Below are 22,382 nucleotides of genomic sequence, written 5' to 3'. Positions count from 1 at the left end.
CCCCCTTAGAAGGGAACGGGCCGTGAAGAAAGGCCGAGGCCGACGTGCCTCCGACGCCGGAGTGCGGCACTCGGTCCTCAGCTTGGGCTTCCCCTGACCCCCGCCTCCTTCGCTAAGCTCGGCCCACTTTAGGGCGGGACCTCCCTCTCTAGCCAATTCTTGGAGCCGAACCCTGGCGGTTTGTACTCTTCTTTTCCAATGAGAAAAAAAGGAAGCAGCTTGGCTCCAATGGCCAATCCGAAGAGGCGGCGTCTGGTTGTCAGGCAGGTTTGGAGGAGTTCGGGCCAATTGGAGGCGCAGACACCGATCCACCCGGGCGCAGCGCGCAGGCGGTGGCGAGGAGACGCCGAGCGGGCCGAGTGCGGCCGAGCAAAGCCGGAGCCGGAGCGGGGCCGCAGGAGCCAGGCCGGGTCCGGACGGGCCGAGATGCCCTATAAACTGAAGAAGGAGAAGGTGAGCGTGGCCCTTGTCCTCCCGCCTCCGCCTTGGGGCCTGCGCGGAGCTCTGGGAGGGGCTCGAGCCAGGCCCGGGACAGCCCCGGACTGACCCTCCCGTCCGGCCCCCGCAGGACTCCCGGGGCCAGCCCTCTGTCCCCGCTGACGGGCGCACCCCCCGCCTGTGCTGCAGCTGGGAAAGCACCCTCATCGTGCGCGAGATAGAGTCCCCCCCACTTACACCTCCCGACCTACCCCGGCCCAGGGTAACCCCTCCCTCCAGATCTGCCCCACTCCCAGGTCACTCCCCGCTTTCTCTCCCCCCACCACTCACTCCCCCGCCCCCACCCGTTTGCTGGTTTGGGACAGCCCTCATCTGAGGTAGTCCCTCCAGAACTACCCACCCTCCCAGCCCCTTCCCTCCTCTTCCGACCCGCCCGGGCCTGCACCGGCCTTCCCCACCTTTCCCTACAGCCCCTTCTCCCGCCCTGCCGAGCTCCCTGACCTAGAACAGCTCTGCTTGCTCTCGTCTCCTCCGAATCTGGCCTAGGCCCCTCCCTCTAGTTCTTCCTTCACACACAAACTTGGGAGCCAGGACTGAGCCTTTCCTTCTGTCCGTGGAACCTCAGAATGTCAGTGCTGGATGGGACCGCCGAGTGCATTCAGTGCGATCCGGAGTGGTACAGATGAGGAGACTGAGGCCCGGACAGAGGAAGGGACTTGGCCAAGGTCACACAACCTGCTGGAGGCCCAGCTGCAATACCAGGGCTCCTGACCGAGAGGCCCCTTCTTACCCAAGTCCCCTCTAACAGGCATCAACCGTCTCCCAGTTCAAACCAGCCACCATTCCCAGTCTGAGCAGGCTCCTTCCCCTAATCCTGGGGTAACGTTTGCATTTTTTATTTTTTGCACAATGCTGGACTTCTGTCTTTCCTGGGCCATACTGTCTGTAAATCTGGAATCTGCCCTCACTATCAGATTAGTTTTCCTTCTTACCCCACGGACTAGCCACCCCTGAATGGTGTCCTGACACAGGCTGTTTCTTTCCTTTAAAAAAAAAAATGCTTTATTGGTTACTTTTAGAGAGAGAGAGATGAAGGGAGGGAGGGAGAGAGAGAGAGAGAGAAAATTAAATTTGTTGTTCCCTGGTTATTTATGCATTTCCTGGTTGATTCTTGTATGTGCCCTGACTGGGGATCAAACCCACAACCTTGGCATATCAGGACGACACTCTAACCAACTGAGCTACCTTCCTCGTCTACCTCCATACCACCTTCCCCTGTTCTTCACCCCTGCCTTTCTCTGCCCTCTGTTTCCTGCTGTTGCTGAGATCTGACTCAGAGGTGTGGTTCCTTTGAGGTACAGATTCCCACAGAGGATGCTAGAATACCAGTCCCAGCCTCCCCCAGCCTCCTCCTTTCCTGGGCTGGTTCCTCGTGCTGAGGGGACAGGTCTGGCCTGGTGTTCTGCACCAACATAAAGCAACCTACTTTACGACCCCAGGGGTGTCATGCTTTCGTTTGTCCTCTGATGGGCTGGGTTGCTGGGCTTCCACCGCTGACCTTATCAATTACACTCTTTATCCTGGGGCCGTTGGAGATCTGCCAGGGTTGTCCCCATACCCGCTCAGGTCCTGATGTTCTGAGTGTAGGGTTGTGATGGTGCACTAGGCACTGAACTTCGTGGGGCACTGAGTCGGTCAGGGTTGTGTGCCCCACCCAGGCCCTGTCCTCGGCAAGTGGGCATGCTACAGTGGTTTGGGCAGCTTAGCTTTAGATGATACACACACAGCCACACAAGGGGCTAAAGGGCTTCTTCAAAGGGTCACAGGTTCGATTCCCAGTCAAGGGCAGGTACCTGGGTTGCAGGTTTGATCCCCGGCTTGGTCAGGGCGCATGCAGGAGGCAATCAATAGATGTGTCTCTCTTCTCTCTCTCTCTCTCTCTCTCTCTCTCTCTCTCTCTCTCTCTCCCCCCCCCTCCCGTCTTTCCCTCTCTCTCTCTTACTCTCCCTCCCCCCTCTCCTCTCTCACCCTCCCTCCCTCTGTTCCACTCTCTAAAAATCAATGGGGAAAAAAATCCTCTGGTGAGGATTAAAAAAAAAAAAAAAAAAAAGCCCTGCCTGGCCGGCATGGCTCAGTGGTTGAGCATATAGGCCTGTGAATCAGGAGGTCACGGTTCGATTCCCAGTCAGGGCACATGCCCAGGTTGTGGGCTGGATCCCCAGTGTGGGGCGTACAGGAGGCAGCCAATCAGTGATTCTCTCTCATCATAGATGTTTCTTTCTCTCCCTTCCTTTCTGAAAACAACAAAAATATATTTTAAAAAAAGAGAAGGAAATCTTACCAAAAAGAAAGTCCTGCACCGGTGTGGCTCAGTTGGTTGAGCATTGTCCCATGAACAGAGAGGTCACCTGTTCAATTCCTGTTCAGGGTACATGCCCAGGTTGCAGGCTCCATCCCTGGTAGGGGGTGTGCAGGAGGCAGCCGATCCATGTTTCTCACATTGATGTTTCACTCTTTCTCCCTCTTCTTTCCTCTCTCTCTAAAAAAAAAAAAAAAAAATCAGTAAAAATATATATTTTTAAAAAGAGTGCAAAGGGGCATGGAATTCAGGGGAAGCTGGTGAGGTCTCCACATAACTAGTTTTTAGTCTGATGGAACAGATATTGTCCCATCCACAGAAAGACTTTCTCTATTAGATGATTGAGAAGAAGAAATTTGAATTTGACTTGCTAGGAACACAGGGATAAGTATTTGGTTGGAAAAGAGTATTGGAAGGATTGGAGTACATGGAGCCAGCCATCTCTGATCCCCTTCGAGGTTTAACATTCTGCTTTTGATTTCCAATTGCCTTTGGCCTTCTTCAATCAATGATTGGCAAGTCCTGAGGAGGAAGGTGGTGACATGTGACAGATTTGCCTGGATGGGGTAGGGACAGAAAGAAGGGATGGGTAGAAGTGATGCTCATCCATCACATCTCTCCTTTCTCCTCCATTTGAGTTGGCCCCAGTCCTGGCCATCCTTCACAGCTTCTTCCCTGAAGCCACTCCTGAACCTTCAGGTGGGAGTGAGCTCTCCTCATCCCCTGGATTTACAGAACACTTGGTAGGTCACTTATGCCCCTTTTGTGTTCTTTTGGACTGGAATTAATTATGGACAAGTCCTTCCCCTTGAGATAATAACTAAGTTCCATTTTGGTTTGGCATCTCCCTCGCACACAGTAGGCCCTCAATGGATGGGTGCTGAGTCAATCCCTCTTCTTCCCTCATGTTCTGACCTGAGACTTACATCTTTTAGGTTCCTGAGTCAGGTGCCCCTGCTCCCTCCCACTTTCTTCTTGTTCATAATGATAGTAATAACATTGACTAACATTAAGATTTTCATGGACAGTGTGCTAAGGGAATCAGGAACCACGATTGTCGTCACTTAGTAGATGAGGAAACTGAGGCTCAGAGAGGCTAGTTAACTTGCGTATGATCATGTAACTGGTAAGAGTTGGGCCCGGAACACAGGGCTGGCTCCATGGTGCCATGCAGCACTGGACTGCTGGGCTGGGCTGTGTGCCCTTCACCTGTTCTGCAGGAGCCAGGGAGCGAGAGTGCTGGGCCACGCAGCTGGGATCTTTCTTAGGTGCATTCCCTGAGAGATATGACTGAGTGCTTGTAGGGTAGGTGGGGGCGGGGGGGGGCACAAAAAAGACCCAGTAGCTTATGATCAAGTCGAAAGATGAGACACGTCTTTGTCCCTCCCGAAGAGGGGTCACCTGTGTCCAAGGGGCCCACATCTGGGGTCTGTACAGTCACCTGTGTTGTGTTCTGCCTGCACCCCCTCATCCTTTTCCTCTCCACCCCATGATCTGAGCCACTCCCTGGCCCCTTGGTGAGGGGGTCAGTGTGCCCAGCGTGGTCAGTAGGCAGTGGAAGAGTATTCAACCCAGAGAAGGAGCGCCTGCCTGCTCCTGCTTGCTCACGTGACTGCTCGCTCGGAGCTGCTCCACACCTGGGAATGGCTTCCTTCTCCCCGCCCCCACAAAGCCTTCCCCCTACTCCACCCACACAGAGCTTTCTTCTCCCTGAAATCCATTTGCCCCCATAGTCACAACCACTTGATTAATGCTTCTCACTGGAGGAGCTGGGATGCCATGGAGTTGCAGAATCTCAGAGCTGGAAGTGATTTCCAAGGTCCTCCAATCCAGTCTTCATTAAGGCTGGAAACCCCTTCCGCAGCTTCCCTCGGAGGAGGCGTCCCTGCGCCCCTGCCTGAATGGTCTTGGGGTCGGGGACTTGCAGCCTCACTAGGCAGCCGGCTTCTGTGCAGCTGCTCTGGCGAAAATTCTTCCTTGTTTGGAGCCTCCTTGTCTTCCTGCCACTTCAGCCTCTTGAGCCTCTGGATCCACATAGAACAAGTTGCATCACTTGTCCACAGGACAGCCCTTTAGTTATTTGTAAAGAACCCTCTTGCTCCCCCTCCTGCCTGACTCCTCCCTGCCATTGTTACCTCTCCCAGTTCCTGCAGCTGTTGGTCTCAGGACATGCTTTTGAATCCACTCCAGTATGGGTTGTATTCCCCCCCACCCCCACCCCAAAGAAAACCTAGACTTTGTCTTTGTCCCTCCCGAAGTCTGTTGCTCACAGCTGAACCAGATCCTCCACAATGGCCCGTCCGTCAGTGCCAAGGTTCCCCATGCCAAGCGCTCCACACAGGCCTGTCAGCTGGATGGAAGGTTCAGTGAGCTGCTGGGCATCCATGGCACACAGATGGATTGTTTGGAGCTTGCAGTCAGACCTAAATCCCCACGTCTTTTCCACATTTTCCCCTTCTTGTCCCTGTGCAGTTGCTTATTTTGGCACGAAGCATAGGAAGAGATGCTGGGCAGGCCAGGGCTCGGAGCCAGTGGCCAGGTTCCCGAGGGAGACGTGGGACTAGTGCTCACTCTTTGTAGGAGTTCAGGGCCTTACTCCCACCCGTCTCTGTCCTGTCCACTGAGGCATTCTTGGGACAATTCCTGTACATGGTAGCATTCCTGGGCCCCACTGATGGTGCCAGTATCACCCTGTCATCTGGGTGCTATTTGTGACATTTGAAAAAAATGCCTCCCGCTCTTTCCAGATGGCTTTGCGGGGAGCGCGGTGACTCCTTCCCCTCCGGCATGAGAGCCTCAGGCACCCTCTGCCCACTTTGGCCCGAGCGAGCTAGTGTGAGCAGCTTGTTCCGTCATGCTTTTCCCTTAAGACTTTTCACCTGGTTGTTGACAGAGGCACTCCCAGGCCCTAACTCATCTACCAGCCTTGGGAGGCGAAAGAGCATTATCATGCTTCATTATTGTGTGTGGGAGATGTCTTCCCAACCAGATTCTAAACTCCTTGGAGGGATTAAATTTCCCTTTTGTACCCCAATCCCTCCTCCCCTGGGCTAGATACAAGGCAGGTGCTCAGTAGTTCTGGTTGAGTGATGGATTCAACTGGACAGAGGATCATTACAGCCAAGACCTAAGGGGTCCAGACAAGGCCTCTCCCTTCCCCTGGCACATACTAACTCTACCTCCGTCTTCTTCCTTCAGGAGCCCCCCAAGATTGCCAAAGGCACGGCCAAGTCCAGCAGCTCGGGCAAGGATGGCGGAGGCGAGAGTGCTGAGGAGGTAATGAACGTGGGCGCAGCCCTAGTTATGCTGTACACACCAGCTCCAACTGCTGGCTGGCTAGTGGGGTGAGGGATCCCAGGGGGCCAGAAGTTACCGGGGCAGAAGGGAAGGAGGTCCACAGCCTGGGAGGGACCTCAGGCATGTTTCGCTTCGGCTGGTGCGGACCAAGTAAGTTCTCCCATTCTTCAGCCTCCCCGGTGATTCCTGTGAAAGTTGTTTCTCTGTCTAAACAACTTTGAGTATTGAGTTCCTTTTTCCTTAGGGCAAAAAGCTAGGGGTACCAGGTCCTGGGAAGAAGGGGAGAAGTATATGATGCTAGGTGGTGAGTGGCTTCAGCATGGCTCTGGGTGGGGGAGGGTGGGAGGGTGGGGAGTGGCTGGTGTTCCTGAGTCGGCCGGTCCTGATCAAATTGGAGGACAGTTATGAGCAGAGGTCAGCGCAGCCCAGCAATCTCGGGTTGTAAAGCAATAAATGGCAATCGGAGAGAACGCTGGAGGGTGGAGGGCCTTAAGGAAGTCCAGAATATGTCCATGAAGGTTTTCAGTGTGCTCAGGGGGATGCTCAGGCAGGTGGATGATCCTGACATCGTTGAACAAATGCTCTTATTTCCCAGGAGCTGGTGACCTTGATTTCTCTGCTTCCTGCTTCCTGTTCTAAACTGTTCAGAGGGATGGAGGATAACAGAAAACAGGGGCAGGTCTTGAGTGTTTTGGGAGAAGAGATAGATTAACAAGTGTTTGGGGTTAACTCTGGACTTAGATTTTTCTGGGTATTTTTGGTCCCTGTCACCTTTAAAGAGATCTGCACACTTTTCACGCCTGTGACCATCGTTTGAGGCCTCATCTGAGTAATTGGAAGAAGCAGGGTGGGTGTCCCCCACTTTTCAGACACGGAAGTTGTGGGCTGCAGAAGATAAATTCCTCCTTCTCTACACTGACAGTAATCTGATCAGGTCTCTAGAATAGTCCTTATCACTGGGCGTTGTAACTGTCTCACATGTGTTTTCCCCACGACTGTGGGCTCTGAGGGAAGGAGCTGGCTTCTTCCCGTTCCCGTGTGCTCCTGCACGTTCGCAGTAGATCGGTCAAGACTTCCTCGGAGCACTCCCTCTGGGCTCCGCCTCCCCTGTAGGAATGATGACACCTGTGGAACCCACAGGGAAGGCCGTTGGGAACTGGCAGCTGATAGTCAAAGCAGCAAGAGAGACTTAGAAGCTGGACGGAAAGAACAGTTAGGGGGCTGCTCCCAGCTTTTGCTTATTACCTACTTTTTCAGTTATTAGATTGATGTCAGTTATCACCATCAAACCAGGATTATAGGAAGTAAAAGGACTTTTTAAGAAGAACAAAGGGAGGGGGAGGAACATAAATATAAAAAATAAAATGGCAATAACTACATACCTATCAATAATCACTTTAAATGTAAATGGACTAAGTTCTCCAATCAAAAGACAAAGAATAGCTGAATGGATAAGAAAAAAAGATACACACACACACACACACACACACACACATATATATATATATATATATATTGTCTACAAGAGACCCACTTCAGATTGAAAAGATACACACATACTGAAAGTAAAGGGAAAAAGGTATTTCATGCAAATAAAAATTTTAAAAAGCTGGCATAGCACTAAATATATCACACAAAATATCAATAAAAATATATAAAGAAAGAATAAAGCAATCATTAAAACTGACGGCTATTTTTATAGCTCTTAAAATATATATTTTTAGTGATTTTAGAGAGGAAGGGAGAGGGAGAAAGAGATAGAAACATCAATGATGCGAAAGAATCATTGATTGGCTGCCTCCTGCATGCCCCCTACTGAGGATTGAGCCCACAACCTGGGCATGTGCCCTGACTGGGAATTGAAGTATGACCTCCTAGTTCATAGGTCGATGCTTAACCACTAAGTCACACCAACCGGGCTATTTTTTTCTTTAATGGAACAAAGAAATAAGCATCTTATTAACTTGAGTCTATGGTGTTGACTATAAAAGATTTACTATGTAAGAATATAAATGCCCAAAACATTTATAGTATTTCATTTACTTTATTTTATTTTTTGTATTTCATTTACTTTAAATAAAACTGATTAAGTCTGACTGGTGTGGCTCAGTGGTTGAGTGTCGACCCATGAACCAGGTCACAATTTGATTCCCAGTCAGGGCACATGCCCAGGTTGCGGGCTCGATCCCCAGTTGGGGGCCTGTAGGAGGCAGCAGATCAATGATTCTCTCTCATCATTGATGTTTCTATCTCTTTCTCCCTCTCCCTTCCTCCCTAAAATCAAAATATATATATTTTTAAATCAAACTGATTAAAAAGAAAAAAAAAGGGATTGATGTCATTTCCTGAAAGCAGCTTTTCTTGACCACCACCTCACCCCCCATCCCCACCTGCCCAGGACTAGGTCAGGGCTTCTGCTCTTTGCTCTTCTGGCACCCAGTCCCATCCACGGCAACACGTAACCACAGTTGTAATGAAAAATTCCATGTGAATCCATCGTTCAGGAGCTGGCTCCTTTGTTAGTGTGTGAGCTCTGTGAGGCTCTCGTTCAGTGTCGAAGGGCCTGGCACACGGGAGGCACCAGCATTTGAATGCATTAGTGAGTGAAAACTGAATGAGCAAACAAACCAATTTCAAATTAGAGCTGGAAGGAACCGTAGAATCTAACCCTCTCCTTTCATAGGTGGGAAAACGAAGGCTCCAACAGATTAAGAAATATGCCAAGACCAGCTGCTAGGATTTCTCCACTGCCTTTCTGGACAAATCTGATACAGGCAGGAGTAGGTCAATTTCAAGCCCTCTGGGGCAGGCGTGTTGAGCTCACCTTTTGCGAGGCTTTGTGAAACACTGCTCAGGGCTTACCTGTAAGGCAGCTACAGGAATTCTGCCACATGCTTTCCTAGACACGTACCCAGGTGGCCCCACGCGGAGGGACAGTGGAAAAGTTGGTGGCCAGGCCGTGAGGCCCAGGTCATCAAAAGCTGTTTGGCAGTGTTTTCCTTGCCCTTCGTGTAGTCCAGAATTGTGGGCTCTTACAGCCAAATTTACCCTGTGTTAAGCATTTGCCAGTCTTTCCAATTGACCCTAATAATTATAGCAGCCAACATTGATTTTACTGAACAGTGACTTGTATATTAGTGTCCTGGGGCAGCCATCACAAATGACCACAAACTGGGTGGATTATAATAGCGGGTTTATTTTTCACAGTTCTGGAGGTCAGAAGTCTGAAATCGAGGTGTCAGCTGGCCAGTTCCCCCTGAGGTCCTAGGGAAGAATCTGTGCCGTGCCTCTTTCCTAGCTTCTCGTGGCTTTCAACACTCCTTGGTGTTCCTTAGCTGGTATCTGCATCACTCCAGCCTCTACCCCCATCTCCATATGGCCTTCTCCCCTGTGTGTGTAACTGTTTCTGTGTCCAAATTTCCCTCTTCTTATAAGGACACCAGTCCTGTTGGATTTAGCACCCATCCTAATCCAATATGACCTCATTTTTACTTGATTACATCAGCAAAGAGCCTATTTCCAAATAAGGTCACATTCACAGATGTTGGGTTGATGTGGATCTGGGGGACACTGTTCTACTCACTACACTCTGTACCAAACACTGTGCTGAGTACCTGAGTACTTTGCATGCATTTAATTTTATAACCTTCTCATGTAATCTTCACGACACTCCCATGAGGTCATTCCATTATCATTGTCCCCGTTTTACAGATGAAACTGAGGTTTAACAGTGTTAACTAGCTTTTACTTGGCAGTAAAACAGCGAATTCAACCTAGGTCTCTGTGGCTTGGGAGCCAGTTCCCCTGTGTTTTTTATTTTTATTTTTAGAGAGAGTGGAAGGCGGGGAGAAAAACATCTATTTGAGAGAGACACATGGCTTGGTTGGCTCCCACATGCACCCCGACCAGGGCCAAGTATGCGCCCTTGACCAGGAATTGAGTCCAAGACCCTTTGGTGTGCAGGCCGACGTGCTAACCATTGCGCGCACCAGCCAGGGCCAGTTCCCCTGTGTTCTTGATGACGTGATACACCGGCTCTCAGATTCTAGAAGACAGTCTTGGAATGTAAAGGAGCCCTAAGAGATTAGGCCGGACTTCCTCTGACCTGCTGCTGCAGGCAGGGGTTCTCTCTTGGACTGTCTGTGGAGAAAGCAGTTCCGTGCTGTGGACTTTGCTATGTCCTGAGTTCTGGGAGTGAGGACAGGGGGAGGAAAAATTATCCTGTTCTTCCCCACTTCAGCCTGACCTCCCTGTGTCCAGAGTTGTTATCCTAAAAACATTTTGGTCTTATCAGTGCTCTACTTAAAAGCCTCTGTCGGAGCCCTGGCCAGGTGGCTGTTGGTTGGAGCATCGTTCTGTACACCGAAAGGTGAGGGCTCTGTTCGCAGTCAGGTTTCCGGTGTGATCCCTGGTCAGGGTGCATGCAGGAGGCAGCCGATCGATGTTTCTCTCTCACATTGATGTTTCTCTCTCCTTTTCCCTTCATCTCCCTAAAAATCAATAAACATATCCTTGGGTGAGGATAAAAAACACCCTCTGTCCCCACCTCATTGTTCAGGAATTCAAATTCGCATTGTCAGCCCTGCTGAGCTGGCTGCACCCCATTCTTTTAGCTCCCATCCTGGTTTCTTGTCACGATGAGCCCTTTTATGACTCAGAGCCCTTATTGATGTGATTCCGTAGGCCTGGACTGCTTTATTTCTCTCCTTTCTTCCTTTGCTTAAACTCATGTTTATCCATTAAGAGCCAAATTAAAAGTCACCTCTTCAGGGTCGTCTTCCCTAATCCTTCAGGCAGAGTTTGTAGCTCAGCCCTCTGGGTTCCCACAGCCTTTGTTGCATTTCCCTTGTACTAATAGCTGCTTTCTGTCTGTCTCACCCACTGGACTGTGAGCTCTTTGAGGGCAAGGGCCATGTCTTACCTTTTAATCTCTAATGATGTTTATGTATGTATGTATTTATTTATTTATTTAAATATATTTTATTGATTTTTTACAGAGAGGAAGGGAGAGGGATAGAGAGTTAGAAACATTGATGAGCCCTAGCTGGTTTGGCTCAGTGGATAGAGCATTGGCCTTCGGACTGAAGGGTCCCAGGTTTGATTCCAGACAAGGGCACATGCCCCTGTTGCAGGCTCAATCCCCAGTAGGGGGCGTGCAGCAGGCAGCCGATCAATGATTCTCTCTCATCATTGATGTTTCTATCTCCCTCTCCCTCTCCCTTCCTCTCTGAAATAATATATATATATAAAGAAAGAAACATCGAAGAGAGAGAAACATCGATCAGCTGCCTCCTGCACACTCCCCACTGGGCATGTGCCCCCAACCAAGGCACATGCCCTTGACCGGAATCGAACCTGGGACCCCCGAGTCTGCAGGCCGACACTCTATCCACTGAGCCAAACCAGTTAGGGCTCTAATGATGTTTATTGAATAAATGAAGGAAGGAAAGAATTAAGCACAGCTAAATAGAGCTCTAGATGTCAGGATAGGAAAGAAAGCTTCTGTGATTTTCAGGGTTTTAAACCAAAAGGATCTTTATTTGGCTAGTAATCTATACTAATAAATAGGTAATATGCTAATTAGACCGGGAGACCTTCCAGGAGACCCTCCGGACTTCCTTCCGGACAAAGCCATGGTGGTGGGGCAGAGGCAGAGGTGGTTAGGGGTGATCAGGGCAGCAGGGGAGGGAAGTTGGGGGTGATCAGGCCAACGGGAAGGGCAGTTGGGGGCAAGCTGGCCGGCGGGGGGGGGGGGGCAGCAGTGGGGGCGAGCAGGCCGGCAGGGCGGGGGGGCAGTTGGGGTTGATCAGGCCGGCAGGCAGAGTGGTTTGGGGCGATCAGGCAGGCCGGCAGGTGAGCGGTTAGGAGCCAGCGGTCCCGGATTGCGAGAGGGATGTCCGACTGCCGGTTTAGGCCTGATCCCTGTGGCCTGATCCACAGGGATTGGGCATAAACCGGCAGTCGGACATCCCCCGAGGGGTCCCAGATGGAGAGGGTGCAGGCCGGGCTGAGGGACACCGCCCCCCCTCCATGCACAAATTTTGTGCATCGGGCCACTAGTTCATTATATAAAAGATATAACATTAGTTTTTGCATTTTTCACTGTTTATGTTTCATCATTCTGTTAACAATACTTTCTATAATGTTAAATATTTCTATCTCCTACTTTATTTATGTTTAAGTACGTGGGTTGAATTATTAATGGTGGCTGTGTTAGGATCCGGTTGGACCTGCATTCGTTCAGAATGAGCAAATACAGTTGCAGTATATACCGAGTGTGAGAGAGGGGTGTGTAAATCAAAGCACCACTCGATTGCTGGAGGCCTGAACCTAGAAAAGCTTCCTGGAGTTTGGATCCTGTTGAGAGTTTAGAAGTAGGAGGAGAAGGTACTTCGGGCAGAGGAGATGGCCACTACAGAGTCTCGGCTGTGGGACCAGCAGGACATAGGAGGGGTGGAGAGCAGGTCGGCCACGTTGCCTGTGGTCGGCGCCCAGTGATGCTCTGATAGCTGCAGAAGGTGCTCAGGGGGCTCACCTGCCTCCCACTTCCAGCCCAGGTCGGTGGAGAAGTCAGAAGCTGGAGCTTTTAGGAGAAAGTGTTGAACGTGAAGTGCGTCGCTGGCATATCCCCATACCTCCCTCTGGCAAGCACGTTTCCTTGCGAAGGACGCACAGACCAGGAGACGCCTCATCCAGGCTTGGCAGCCGGGGGCTTTGCTGGCTGGACCAGCTGTCTCTCAGATGCTTCTTATGTCTGAGGCCTGGGAGCCAGCGGCCTTACAAAACCGGGATTGTTTTTAAACTTTGATTTTTTGCCATGCAACCCTCTCTTCTCTTGACACCTCCATGGAGAATAGTTGGGAAAACACTGATCTAGTCCCACCCTCCTCCTCACTAGCAAAGAAAATTGAGGCCTTGCTTTTCCTTTCTGGAAGGAATGCCTCCTTTCTCTGGATGTCCCCTTGGTGTGAGGTTCGTGGAGGTGCAGGGTGTCTGCATCTTATCTCGGAGGAGGGAGAGAGACCTGTTTTTCCTGAGTTTTGTTTCCTAGCTGCTACAAAGGCCCTCACCCCAGTGTCACCAATGTTTCTCCCTCCCACTCTGCTCCGCCACCGTCCAGGGCTCTGTTCTGAGGGTTCAGTCGGGACAGGAAAACCCTGTGGGGAGGGGCCTGGGTTTGGCCCCCAGTCAGTCAGTCAGCCAACCAAGCATTTGCTAACTGCCTGTTAGTTGCCAGTGCTGAGGGGACCCAGAGCGGTGCAAAGTGGGGTGCAGGCTTTCGAGGGACTTGCTGTCCGGTAGGGGAATGACACTGGAACAGACTGAGTAAGAGGTGTCACGAGGGATGATCACAGATCCAGCTGGGGAAAGGGCATGGATACCCAAGGCCTGGAATGTGAGAAGGCTTTTTGGAAAAAGGTAGGACTTAGGCTGGGTCTTGAAAGATGCAATGCCCCATTTTAAAACAAGGAGGATAATAGACTCTGAGGAACATTTGAAGTGTGCTAATTTCAGGAATTTCCAGGCTGCATTCCTAAAATCCACAGGGTGGGAAATAGTAATAATTTCTATTGCCCTGGCCTAGTAGCTCAATTGGTTAGAGCATTGTCCCCAAGGTTGCTGGTTCGATCTCCACAATCAACGTTCCTCTTCTTTCCTCTATGTTTTTCTTCCTCTCCCTCCTTACCTTCTTCCCCTCCCTCTTTCCCTTCCTTTCTCTCTCTAAAATTGAGAAATAAGATTTTTAAAAATAGGTACTATTATCATCTCCATTTCATAGATGAGGAAACTGAGGCACCGAGAGACTGTATGACTTTCAGCTAATTAATGGCAGAGTCAGGAGTCAAACCGAGGCAGTCAGGCCCAAGTCTGCTGGTCATGGCAGGAGACGTGTGTGATGGCTGCTTTTGCCCCACCTCCTTACGTTCCCCTCATCCAGTTGGTGTCGGGCTGTCATTTCAGGCAAAGGAGAGGGCCAGAAGGGCAAAGCTACGCTGGACCCAAGGGCTGCCCTGGGCTGGACCCTGTCCCCTTTGTTCTCCGATCCCCACAGAGGTCACAAGCTCGACATGATTGTTTCTGCAAAAATTCAGAGCCTACACCCTGGCCGGGTAGCTTGGTTGGTTAGAGCATTGTCCCAACATGCCAAGGTTGTGGGTTCGATTCCCTGATCAGGGTGCATACAAGAATCCATCATTGGATGATGCAAAAATAAGTGGAACAACAAATGGATGTTTCTTTCTCTCTCTCAAAATCAGTAATTTTTTTTTTTTCAAATTCAGAGCTTACAAAGCATAACATTTCTGTCTTCCTCCCTCCCCCCTCCTCCAGACGCTTTCCGATTTTCCCATTCTTATTGTCTGAAGTAAGAGTTTGTGGAGGAGGCTGGAGAGGAGGTGGGGATGGCAGGTATGAGGACAGGAGGACAACTTTCCTGTGGTTGGGGTACCCAGCTAGACATGGCCTCACCGCTCTGGTCCTACTGTAAATTCTGGTTGGTCAGCCTCTCTCCTCTCCCAACAGGGGGGACCTGGACACTACCTGTGGGTGGACAGCCCTGCAAATGTCTGTGTAGGCTGAAAATGGGCTTCGTGTTCACTGCGGCAGTACATATACTAACATTGGAATGATACAGAGAAGATTAGCATGACCCCTGCACAAGGATGACATGTAAATTCGTGAAGCGTTCCATATTAAAAAAAAAAAAAAAATGCCCGGCCAGTGTTGCTCAGTGTTTAAGCATCAACCGGTGAACCAGGAGGTCAATTCCCATTCAGGGTACATGCCCAGGTGGTGGGCTGGATCCCCATTAGGGGGCATGCAGGAGGTAGCCAATCAATGATTTTCTCTTATCAGTGATGTTTCTATCTCTCTCTCCCTCTTTCCCTCTTTCTTCCTCTCTGAAATCAATAAAAACATGTTTGTTTTAAAAAAAGAAAATGGGCTTCCCGGCCGCTGTGGCTCAGTGGTTGAGCGTCAACTTATGAACCAGGAGGTCATGGTTCGATTCCCGGTCAGGGCACATGCCCAGGTTACAGGCTGGATCCCCAGTGTGGGACGTGCAGGAGGCAGCCTATCAGTGATTCTCTCTCATCATTGACGTTTCTGTCTCTCTCTCCATTTCCCTTCCTCTATGAAATCAATAAAAAAATATTTTTTTAAAAAAGAAAATGGGCTTTGTGAGGCTCTGACACCCTTGTCTGGGCGGAAGTAAGGAGATAGTTTGTAAAAGGTAGCTGTCTTCACAAAATGTAGAAAAACGTCACCTATCACTCTGCTCCCACAGGAATAGGCATGGCCACAGTGGTGGGCTTACTCCTGTCCTTTCCCTCTGACCTGGCTCAGGCTCCGTGTGTTGCATTGTGGGGGAGCTCATGTATGCACAGTTTTGTATTACCCTTATTTTGCTTAGCATAGCAAGCAGTTTTCTGTCATCACATAGTTTTAGTTTTTTGTTTTATCTTAAGTTTTTATCGCCGTGATCAGCAGGAACATGTACATTGTTCAGAAAATCAGTTAGTACTTGGGCTGCAATGTCAGGGCAGCCCTCCCAGGCTCCTCTCCTGCTGCTCCGTGGCAGCCACTTTCAACTCCTAACTTTCCTTGGAGAGTGACTTCTGTATTTCCAAATAAGATTCTGTTACTGTTGTGTGTTTTTTAATTTTTGAGATTTTGATATTATCTATTGACTGTACTGTGGAAAATCAAACCTCAGTGTCTTATACCTCTGCACAGACATCTCCCCTCTTCTCAAACTACTCATCACCAATTTTGGGTAAATAACTGTGATTGAGTAAATATTTTTTACAGCTGTCCCATGTATGATTACATTTAGTACATAGTTTTATAAACATGATTTTAACTCCATGACAGCCCATTTAGTTATTTGTTTGCTATTATAAATAAGGCTTTAAAAAGTATAAAGAGGCCAAAGCCTCTTTTTTAAATTGAAATTTTTGTGTGTTTTTAGAGTGAGAGGAAGGGAGAGGGAGAGAGAGAGAAGCATCAATGTGGGAGAGATAAACATCAATTGGCTGCCTTCTGCACGCCCTCCACCAGGGATCAAGCCCACAACCTGGGCATATGTCCTGACTGGGAATTGAACGGCAACCTTTTGGTACATGGGATGTGCCCAACCAACTGAGCTGCACCAGCCAGGGCAGAAGACTTTTTTTATATTTAGGATTTTTCTTAAGCTATATTTCTAGTACTTAAACTGAGACCTGGGAATGAATTTCTTTTAACTTTTAATGGAAGAATGTCATACATTCAGTAAAGTCATACAGTACAGTAATCTTAGGTGTCTGCTCAATTAATTTTTACATGTATATATGCTATGAACTATCTCCCAGATACAGTCAAGATATAAAATGTTTCGCCCTAGCCAGCTTGGCTCAGTGGATAGAGCGTTGACCTGTGCACTGAAGGGTCCCGAGTTCGATTCCAGTCAGGAGGGCTTTCCGGGTTGCGGGCTCGGTCCCCAGTGGCGGGGCATGCAGGAGGCAGCCGATCAATGATTCTCATCATTGATGTTTCCATCTCTCTCTCCCTCTCCCTTCCTCTCTGAAACACACACACACACATATATTTTTTTAAAAGATAAAAAATGTTTCCATTACTCAGAAGGTTCCTCCTGCCCTTTCTCAGTCGGTACTCACACACCACCCCTCACCACCTCCAGCGAGGCCCTGGAAAGAGAGCCTCTTTTCTGACTTCAGTCCATCAATCCATGACTTAGTTTTGCCTGTTCACCCTCACCGCAACCTGTGAACTGGAGTGAACGTGTTGAAGGCTCTGTGCATCACTTTGGAGACTTCACTCTGTGATCACTCCCAGGGATAACCAATAACCATAGGCGTCTCTGACCCTGGCCTTGGCTCCTTCAGGGCAGGGGACATAAACAGACTGGGGATGGAGGCTGGCCCGGGTCTGGGTGGCCAAGTTACCTACCACCTGTAGTATGCAAACGTGCATACTCAGATTCACCTCGGGAAGACATCTGGGGAGCTTGGGGAAGGGACTCCCACAATTCACTTGTTTGACCAGGCCCAGCCGCAGCCACCACCCCAGCCCCAGCCCCAGCCGCAGTCCCAGTCTCAGCCACTGGCATCCAACAAGCGTCCCAGCAACAGCACGCCACCCCCCACGCAGCTCAGCAAAATCAAGTACTCAGGGGGCCCCCAGATTGTCAAGAAGGAGCGACGGCAAAGCTCCTCCCGCTTCAATCTCAGCAAGAACCGGGAGCTGCAGAAGCTTCCTGCCCTGAAAGGTACTTGGAGGAGGTCACGGGGGGCTGGTGCACCAGGCTTGGGGGCACTGGGTGGTTTTGGTTATTTGGGGTGGGTGTGGGGATGGGAGTTCTAGCAAATGTGAGGGGAGTTCCATTGGGGACTGAGGGTGCCAGGGGAGTGGGACAGGGTAGGGGAAAGCCCTGTGAGGCCGCTAGGGCATGGCAGTGAAGGACGGGGAGGGAACCTGACTGCTGGCCCCCTCTAGATTCGCCAACCCAGGAGCGGGAGGAGCTGTTTATCCAGAAGCTACGCCAGTGCTGCGTCCTCTTTGACTTTGTGTCAGACCCACTCAGCGACCTCAAATTCAAGGAGGTGAAGCGGGCAGGACTGAACGAAATGGTGGAGTACATCACCCATAGCCGCGATGTCGTCACCGAGGCCATTTACCCAGAGGCTGTCACCATGGTGGGCGCAGGCAAAGGGGAAAGGGGGCAGGGTGGGCGCCCTGGAGAAGCCCAGACAGACTCTCACCTGGGCTCTACCCCTCAGTTTTCAGTGAACCTCTTCCGGACACTGCCACCCTCATCCAATCCCACCGGGGCCGAGTTCGACCCAGAGGAGGATGAGCCCACCCTGGAAGCCGCCTGGCCACACCTCCAGGTACCAGGGCCTGGGACACTCAGCCCTGTAGTCAGGGGATCTCCCGGTCCTTGGGGAATGCCCCCTGAAGGGATGCTCCTTTCCCTCCACAGCTGGTGTACGAGTTCTTCTTACGTTTCCTTGAGTCTCCTGATTTCCAGCCAAACATAGCCAAGAAGTACATTGACCAGAAGTTTGTCCTTGCTGTGAGTCCCTGAGTTCCTGTCCTTCCCCTCCTTCCAGTGTATGGACTCTGGCCCCACATCCCTTACTCCGGGTCCCAGTTCTTTCTCCTTCTAAGAATATATCGGGTTTCAGCTGCGTCTGAATAGGACGCTATGAGGGTTAAACAAACCTACTCTGCCCGCAGGAAGCTTCCAGCATAATGGAAGGAAACAAAAGCAGCAACAAAGTATGCGACATTCATACTCAGCTGTCACCTTGGGAAGAGCAGTGTAATAGAATTCCTCTTTCCAGGGCCTTGTCCCCACGCCCCTCTCCAGAGAACCTGAGCTTCTCCCAGCCAGGACCCTGTCCCCCAGCCCTGCCTGCCTCAGCCCCTGCCTCACTTCCACCTTTCTTCCTGCCTGCTCCCAGCTCCTAGACCTGTTTGACAGTGAGGATCCTCGAGAGCGGGACTTCCTCAAGACCATCTTGCATCGAATCTATGGCAAGTTTTTGGGGCTCCGGGCTTATATCCGTAGGCAGATCAACCACATCTTCTACAGGTGAGGCCAGGAGCCAGGCTCAGGAGCAAAGCAGCACCGCTAAGGTGGGGGGAGAAGGGAGGTAGGGGGGGGACTTCAGGGGGACATCAGGTTGTCAAGAGACCCTTTTTTCCTCCCTCAGGTTCATCTATGAGACGGAGCATCACAACGGGATTGCCGAGCTCCTGGAGATCCTGGGCAGGTGAGAGGTGGGGTGGGTGGGGTCACACGTGCCTGAGAAAAGTTGGGAGGGTTGGTTCAGGCCCTTTGGTCCTAACAAACCTCCCTTAACTCCTAGCATCATCAACGGCTTTGCCTTGCCCCTTAAGGAAGAGCACAAGATGTTCCTTATCCGTGTCCTGCTTCCCCTTCACAAGGTCAAGTCCCTGAGTGTCTACCACCCTCAGGTAAGCCGCCTTCCTCTTGATGATCCCTGATTGAGCCTGGCAGCAGAGAAGACAGGGAGGGGAGGTATTCCAGCTGGATGGGGAAGCAGAGGGAGTGGGTGGGATAATTCCAGTCTACGCCTCCTCTTCCATTTGGGGTCTTGCTTCTGTCACTGATCTCCGTGAGAGCTGGGCCCTGCACCTCACCTCCTTCCTGCCTCAACCTTTTGCAGCTGGCATACTGTGTGGTACAATTCCTGGAGAAGGAGAGCAGTCTCACTGAGCCGGTAAGTCCCTTTCTAAGCCCCAGCGTGCACCTGTCTGTCAGCAGCACGTCTGTATCTGGGGAGCAGTGCCATAAGCAGGTGCTCAGGAGGGATGGAGCCCAACAGGTGACATGGCTTCCTCTCTGAAGAAAAACCCAAGGACACCTGGAAACAGATCCAAGCCAGAGAAACATGAGCAGTTAGCTGAGGCCACCCAAGCTACACCCACTGCGGGGTGCGGGGGCCAGAAGACTTCCTGGAGAACCAGGCAGGTGTTGAGTGAGAATTTTATCCCCATGTCCTCCTCGTCTCACAGGTAATTGTGGGGCTTCTCAAGTTCTGGCCGAAGACCCACAGCCCCAAGGAGGTGATGTTCCTGAATGAGCTGGAGGAGATTCTGGATGTCATTGAACCTTCAGAGTTCAGCAAAGTAATGGATCCACTCTTCCGCCAGCTTGCCAAGTGTGTCTCCAGCCCCCATTTCCAGGTGAGATCCAGACCAGCATATCCCAGCCCATCTCCCAGAAACTGAGAGGGTCTTGAGCAAAGCAAGCTGTATCCTCACTGAGTCCTGCCTGTCCCCACCAGGTGGCAGAGCGAGCTCTCTATTACTGGAACAATGAGTACATCATGAGCCTGATAAGTGACAATGCTGCCCGGGTCCTCCCCATCATGTTCCCTGCTCTCTACAGGAACTCCAAGAGCCACTGGAACAAGTAGGGGGCTGCGGTGGGGCTGTGGTTTTGGAGCCTGTGAGGGTGTGGAAGACCTACAGAGCCAATGGTCTCATCTGGTCACTTTGCAAGTAGGGGTGGTGCCCACTGTATGTTGATAGGACCTTGAGGATTGGGGAGAAAAGATACCGATGTGAGAGATCTCTGATACCAAACAGCAGAGCAGTGGCCTGCATTACACCTCTTCTTGGAGTCAGACATTTTGCCGCTTTGGTCACTTAATTCCATGCTGTGAGAAGTTGATGTGACCTTAGTATGTGTTGAATCCGTGTTGTAAAAGGCTTTCCTGCTAAAAGCAAGCGCCCTGTGGTGCAGAGGCACATCATGCTGCTGGGAGGCCATTCTGTGGGCTAGGCAAGTGGGAAGGAGGAAGGTCTTGGAGCATGGGGTGAAAGGAAGGATGGACGGGCAGACCAATATTTGTAAAAACCCATTTGTAAATGCCGATCTCAGGTCACATGATTTGACCGGAGAGATGAGCTTACACTGTGTAGCGGTTTGTGAAATGGGAGTAGTAAATGAGAAAGCTCTTAGCAGAGACACCTTCCAGGAGAGAGCAGGTTGGGGCCTGGCACTAAGGGCAGGCTCTGGCCTCTTACACCCCATCTTTCTTGCGGTGGCAGGACAATCCACGGCCTGATCTACAATGCCCTGAAGCTGTTTATGGAGATGAATCAGAAGCTGTTTGATGACTGCACACAACAATACAAGGCAGAGAAGCAGAAGTGAGTGTCTCCACTCAGAGCCTTTGATTGTCCACCACCAGCCCCCTTCGCTTCTCTTTCAAACTCAATCCCCATCCTATCTGCTCCCTCAGGGGCCGGTTCCGAATGAAGGAAAGAGAAGAGATGTGGCAAAAGATTGAGGAGCTGGCCCGACTTAATCCCCAGGTGAGGTTTTTCTGCCACTGTCTAGAACTGAGGGGCCCCTCTGAGGCGGGGGGAGGGTTTGTTGGAGGAGGAATAGAGGCAAACAGGTTCACAGATTCTGAAGTGGCTCTCCCACTGGTCCATGCCTCCTTTCCTCTCAGTATCCCATGTTCCGAGCTCCACCCCCGCTACCCCCTGTGTACTCGATGGAGACAGAGACCCCCACAGCAGAGGACATCCAGCTTCTGAAGAGGACCATGGAGACAGAGGCCGTGCAGGTGGCAGGGCACAGAGGGAGGGGGAGCGGCAATAAAGCTCTGAAGGGGGAGGAGACAGGAGCAGCAGAGCCAAGGAGTGCGGGGAAACAATAGAACACACTGGGAATTGGTCACCATTCCTCTCCTTCTCCCTGTCCACACACAGATGCTAAAGGATATCAAGAAAGAAAAAGTGCTGCTTCGGAGGAAGTCAGAGCTGCCCCAGGACGTGTACACCATTAAGGCGCTAGAGGCTCACAAGCGGGCGGAAGAGTTCTTAACTGCCAGCCAGGAGGCTCTCTGACGCCGTTTCCTCCACAGGGCCACAGCCCACTCAGCCCTGGGACGCTGCCCTGGCCCTCCACCCTTTGCTCCCCACTGGCTGACATGGGGCAAGGCAGTGCCTCTTTAGCTCTTCTAGGGAGGGTGATGCAGCACTTGAAGCAGGGATGCCCAGAGTGGTCCCTCTTCTCCCCAAAATGTGTTCGTGCCTCCTGGTGGCCAGTACAGACAGGCTGAGCACTGAGATGCTTAGTGTTCAGACAACTGGGGATGCCTGTACCCTCTTGCTCCTAACCCCACAGCTACCTGAGGCTGCTCTGAGAAATACACAAAGGAATACATATGCTCCTCTCCTCTTCCCTTCATCTTCATTTGAACTCCAGGGGTCTCTCCTCTCCCTCCCCTGCAGAGGCACACAGGGAGCAGATTATTCTCACCAAAGTTATGCCAAGCCCCACTGACCCCTGAAGTCAATAGCTGGAGGGGCGCCAACCCCCAACAGCACAAAGAGGCCCCCAGCCCCAGCAGTGTGCAGGCTGGGGGGGCTGTATTATTTCCCCTTACCCCTTGCCTGACCAAGACCATGTGGGAGGTCGAAAGGAGACCCGCATAAGCTATGGACAACAGGTAATGAATAGAGGGCCCAGATGGATCAAGAGAAAGGGATGAACAGACACCCTGCCTTGTGCCCCCCGCTTGGTGAGCAGCAGCCCTGGGACCACAAACATGGAAGGGACCACCTGGAGCTGACTGCTTTCCTGTGCTTTTGGTTCCCAAAGCTAAGAGGAAGGAAACGGGGAGCAGTGTCTAAGCATGGCTCCCTCCAACATCTATTTATTTTCCTTGTTTGTGCTAATGCTGGGCAGGCCCTCACTTGTCCCTTTCAGGCACCATGGAGAGGCAAGAGGCTTAGGAGA

At 51.1% G+C, this 22,382-nt stretch overlaps 1 protein-coding gene across 1 annotated transcript; it reads left to right on the top strand.

Moving 5' to 3' along the window:
* The first annotated feature begins 372 nt into the window (after positions 1-372).
* Positions 373-22,279, top strand: PPP2R5D (protein phosphatase 2 regulatory subunit B'delta). The gene is made up of 16 exons (XM_079780602.1): positions 373-453; positions 5,996-6,073; positions 17,141-17,363; positions 17,591-17,790; positions 17,875-17,985; positions 18,078-18,170; positions 18,562-18,692; positions 18,814-18,873; positions 18,970-19,078; positions 19,291-19,344; positions 19,640-19,810; positions 19,912-20,039; positions 20,681-20,782; positions 20,875-20,947; positions 21,088-21,204; positions 21,350-22,279. The coding sequence occupies exons 1-16, from the start codon at positions 427-429 to the stop codon at positions 21,485-21,487; spliced, it is 1,815 nt and encodes a 604-aa protein (XP_079636728.1). The 5' UTR covers positions 373-426; the 3' UTR covers positions 21,488-22,279.
* The last annotated feature ends 103 nt before the right edge of the window (positions 22,280-22,382 follow it).

The sequence above is a fragment of the Cnephaeus nilssonii genome (genome assembly GCF_951640355.1).
Source record: "Cnephaeus nilssonii genome assembly, chromosome: 9".
NCBI classification, from domain to species: Eukaryota; Metazoa; Chordata; class Mammalia; order Chiroptera; family Vespertilionidae; genus Cnephaeus; species Cnephaeus nilssonii.
This window is presented reverse-complemented; position numbering and strand designations above follow the sequence as displayed.

What these genes read in the sequence shown, in the direction of transcription:
- PPP2R5D (XM_079780602.1), top strand. Translation starts at nt 427, where the DNA reads ATGCCCTATAAACTGAAGAAGGAGAAG. An exon ending in ATAAACTGAAGAAGGAGAAG is followed by an intron (nt 454 to 5,995) that starts GTGAGCGTGGCC and finishes TTCTTCCTTCAG; the next exon opens with GAGCCCCCCAAGATTGCCAA. An exon ending in TACAAGGCAGAGAAGCAGAA is followed by an intron (nt 20,783 to 20,874) that starts GTGAGTGTCTCC and finishes CTGCTCCCTCAG; the next exon opens with GGGCCGGTTCCGAATGAAGG.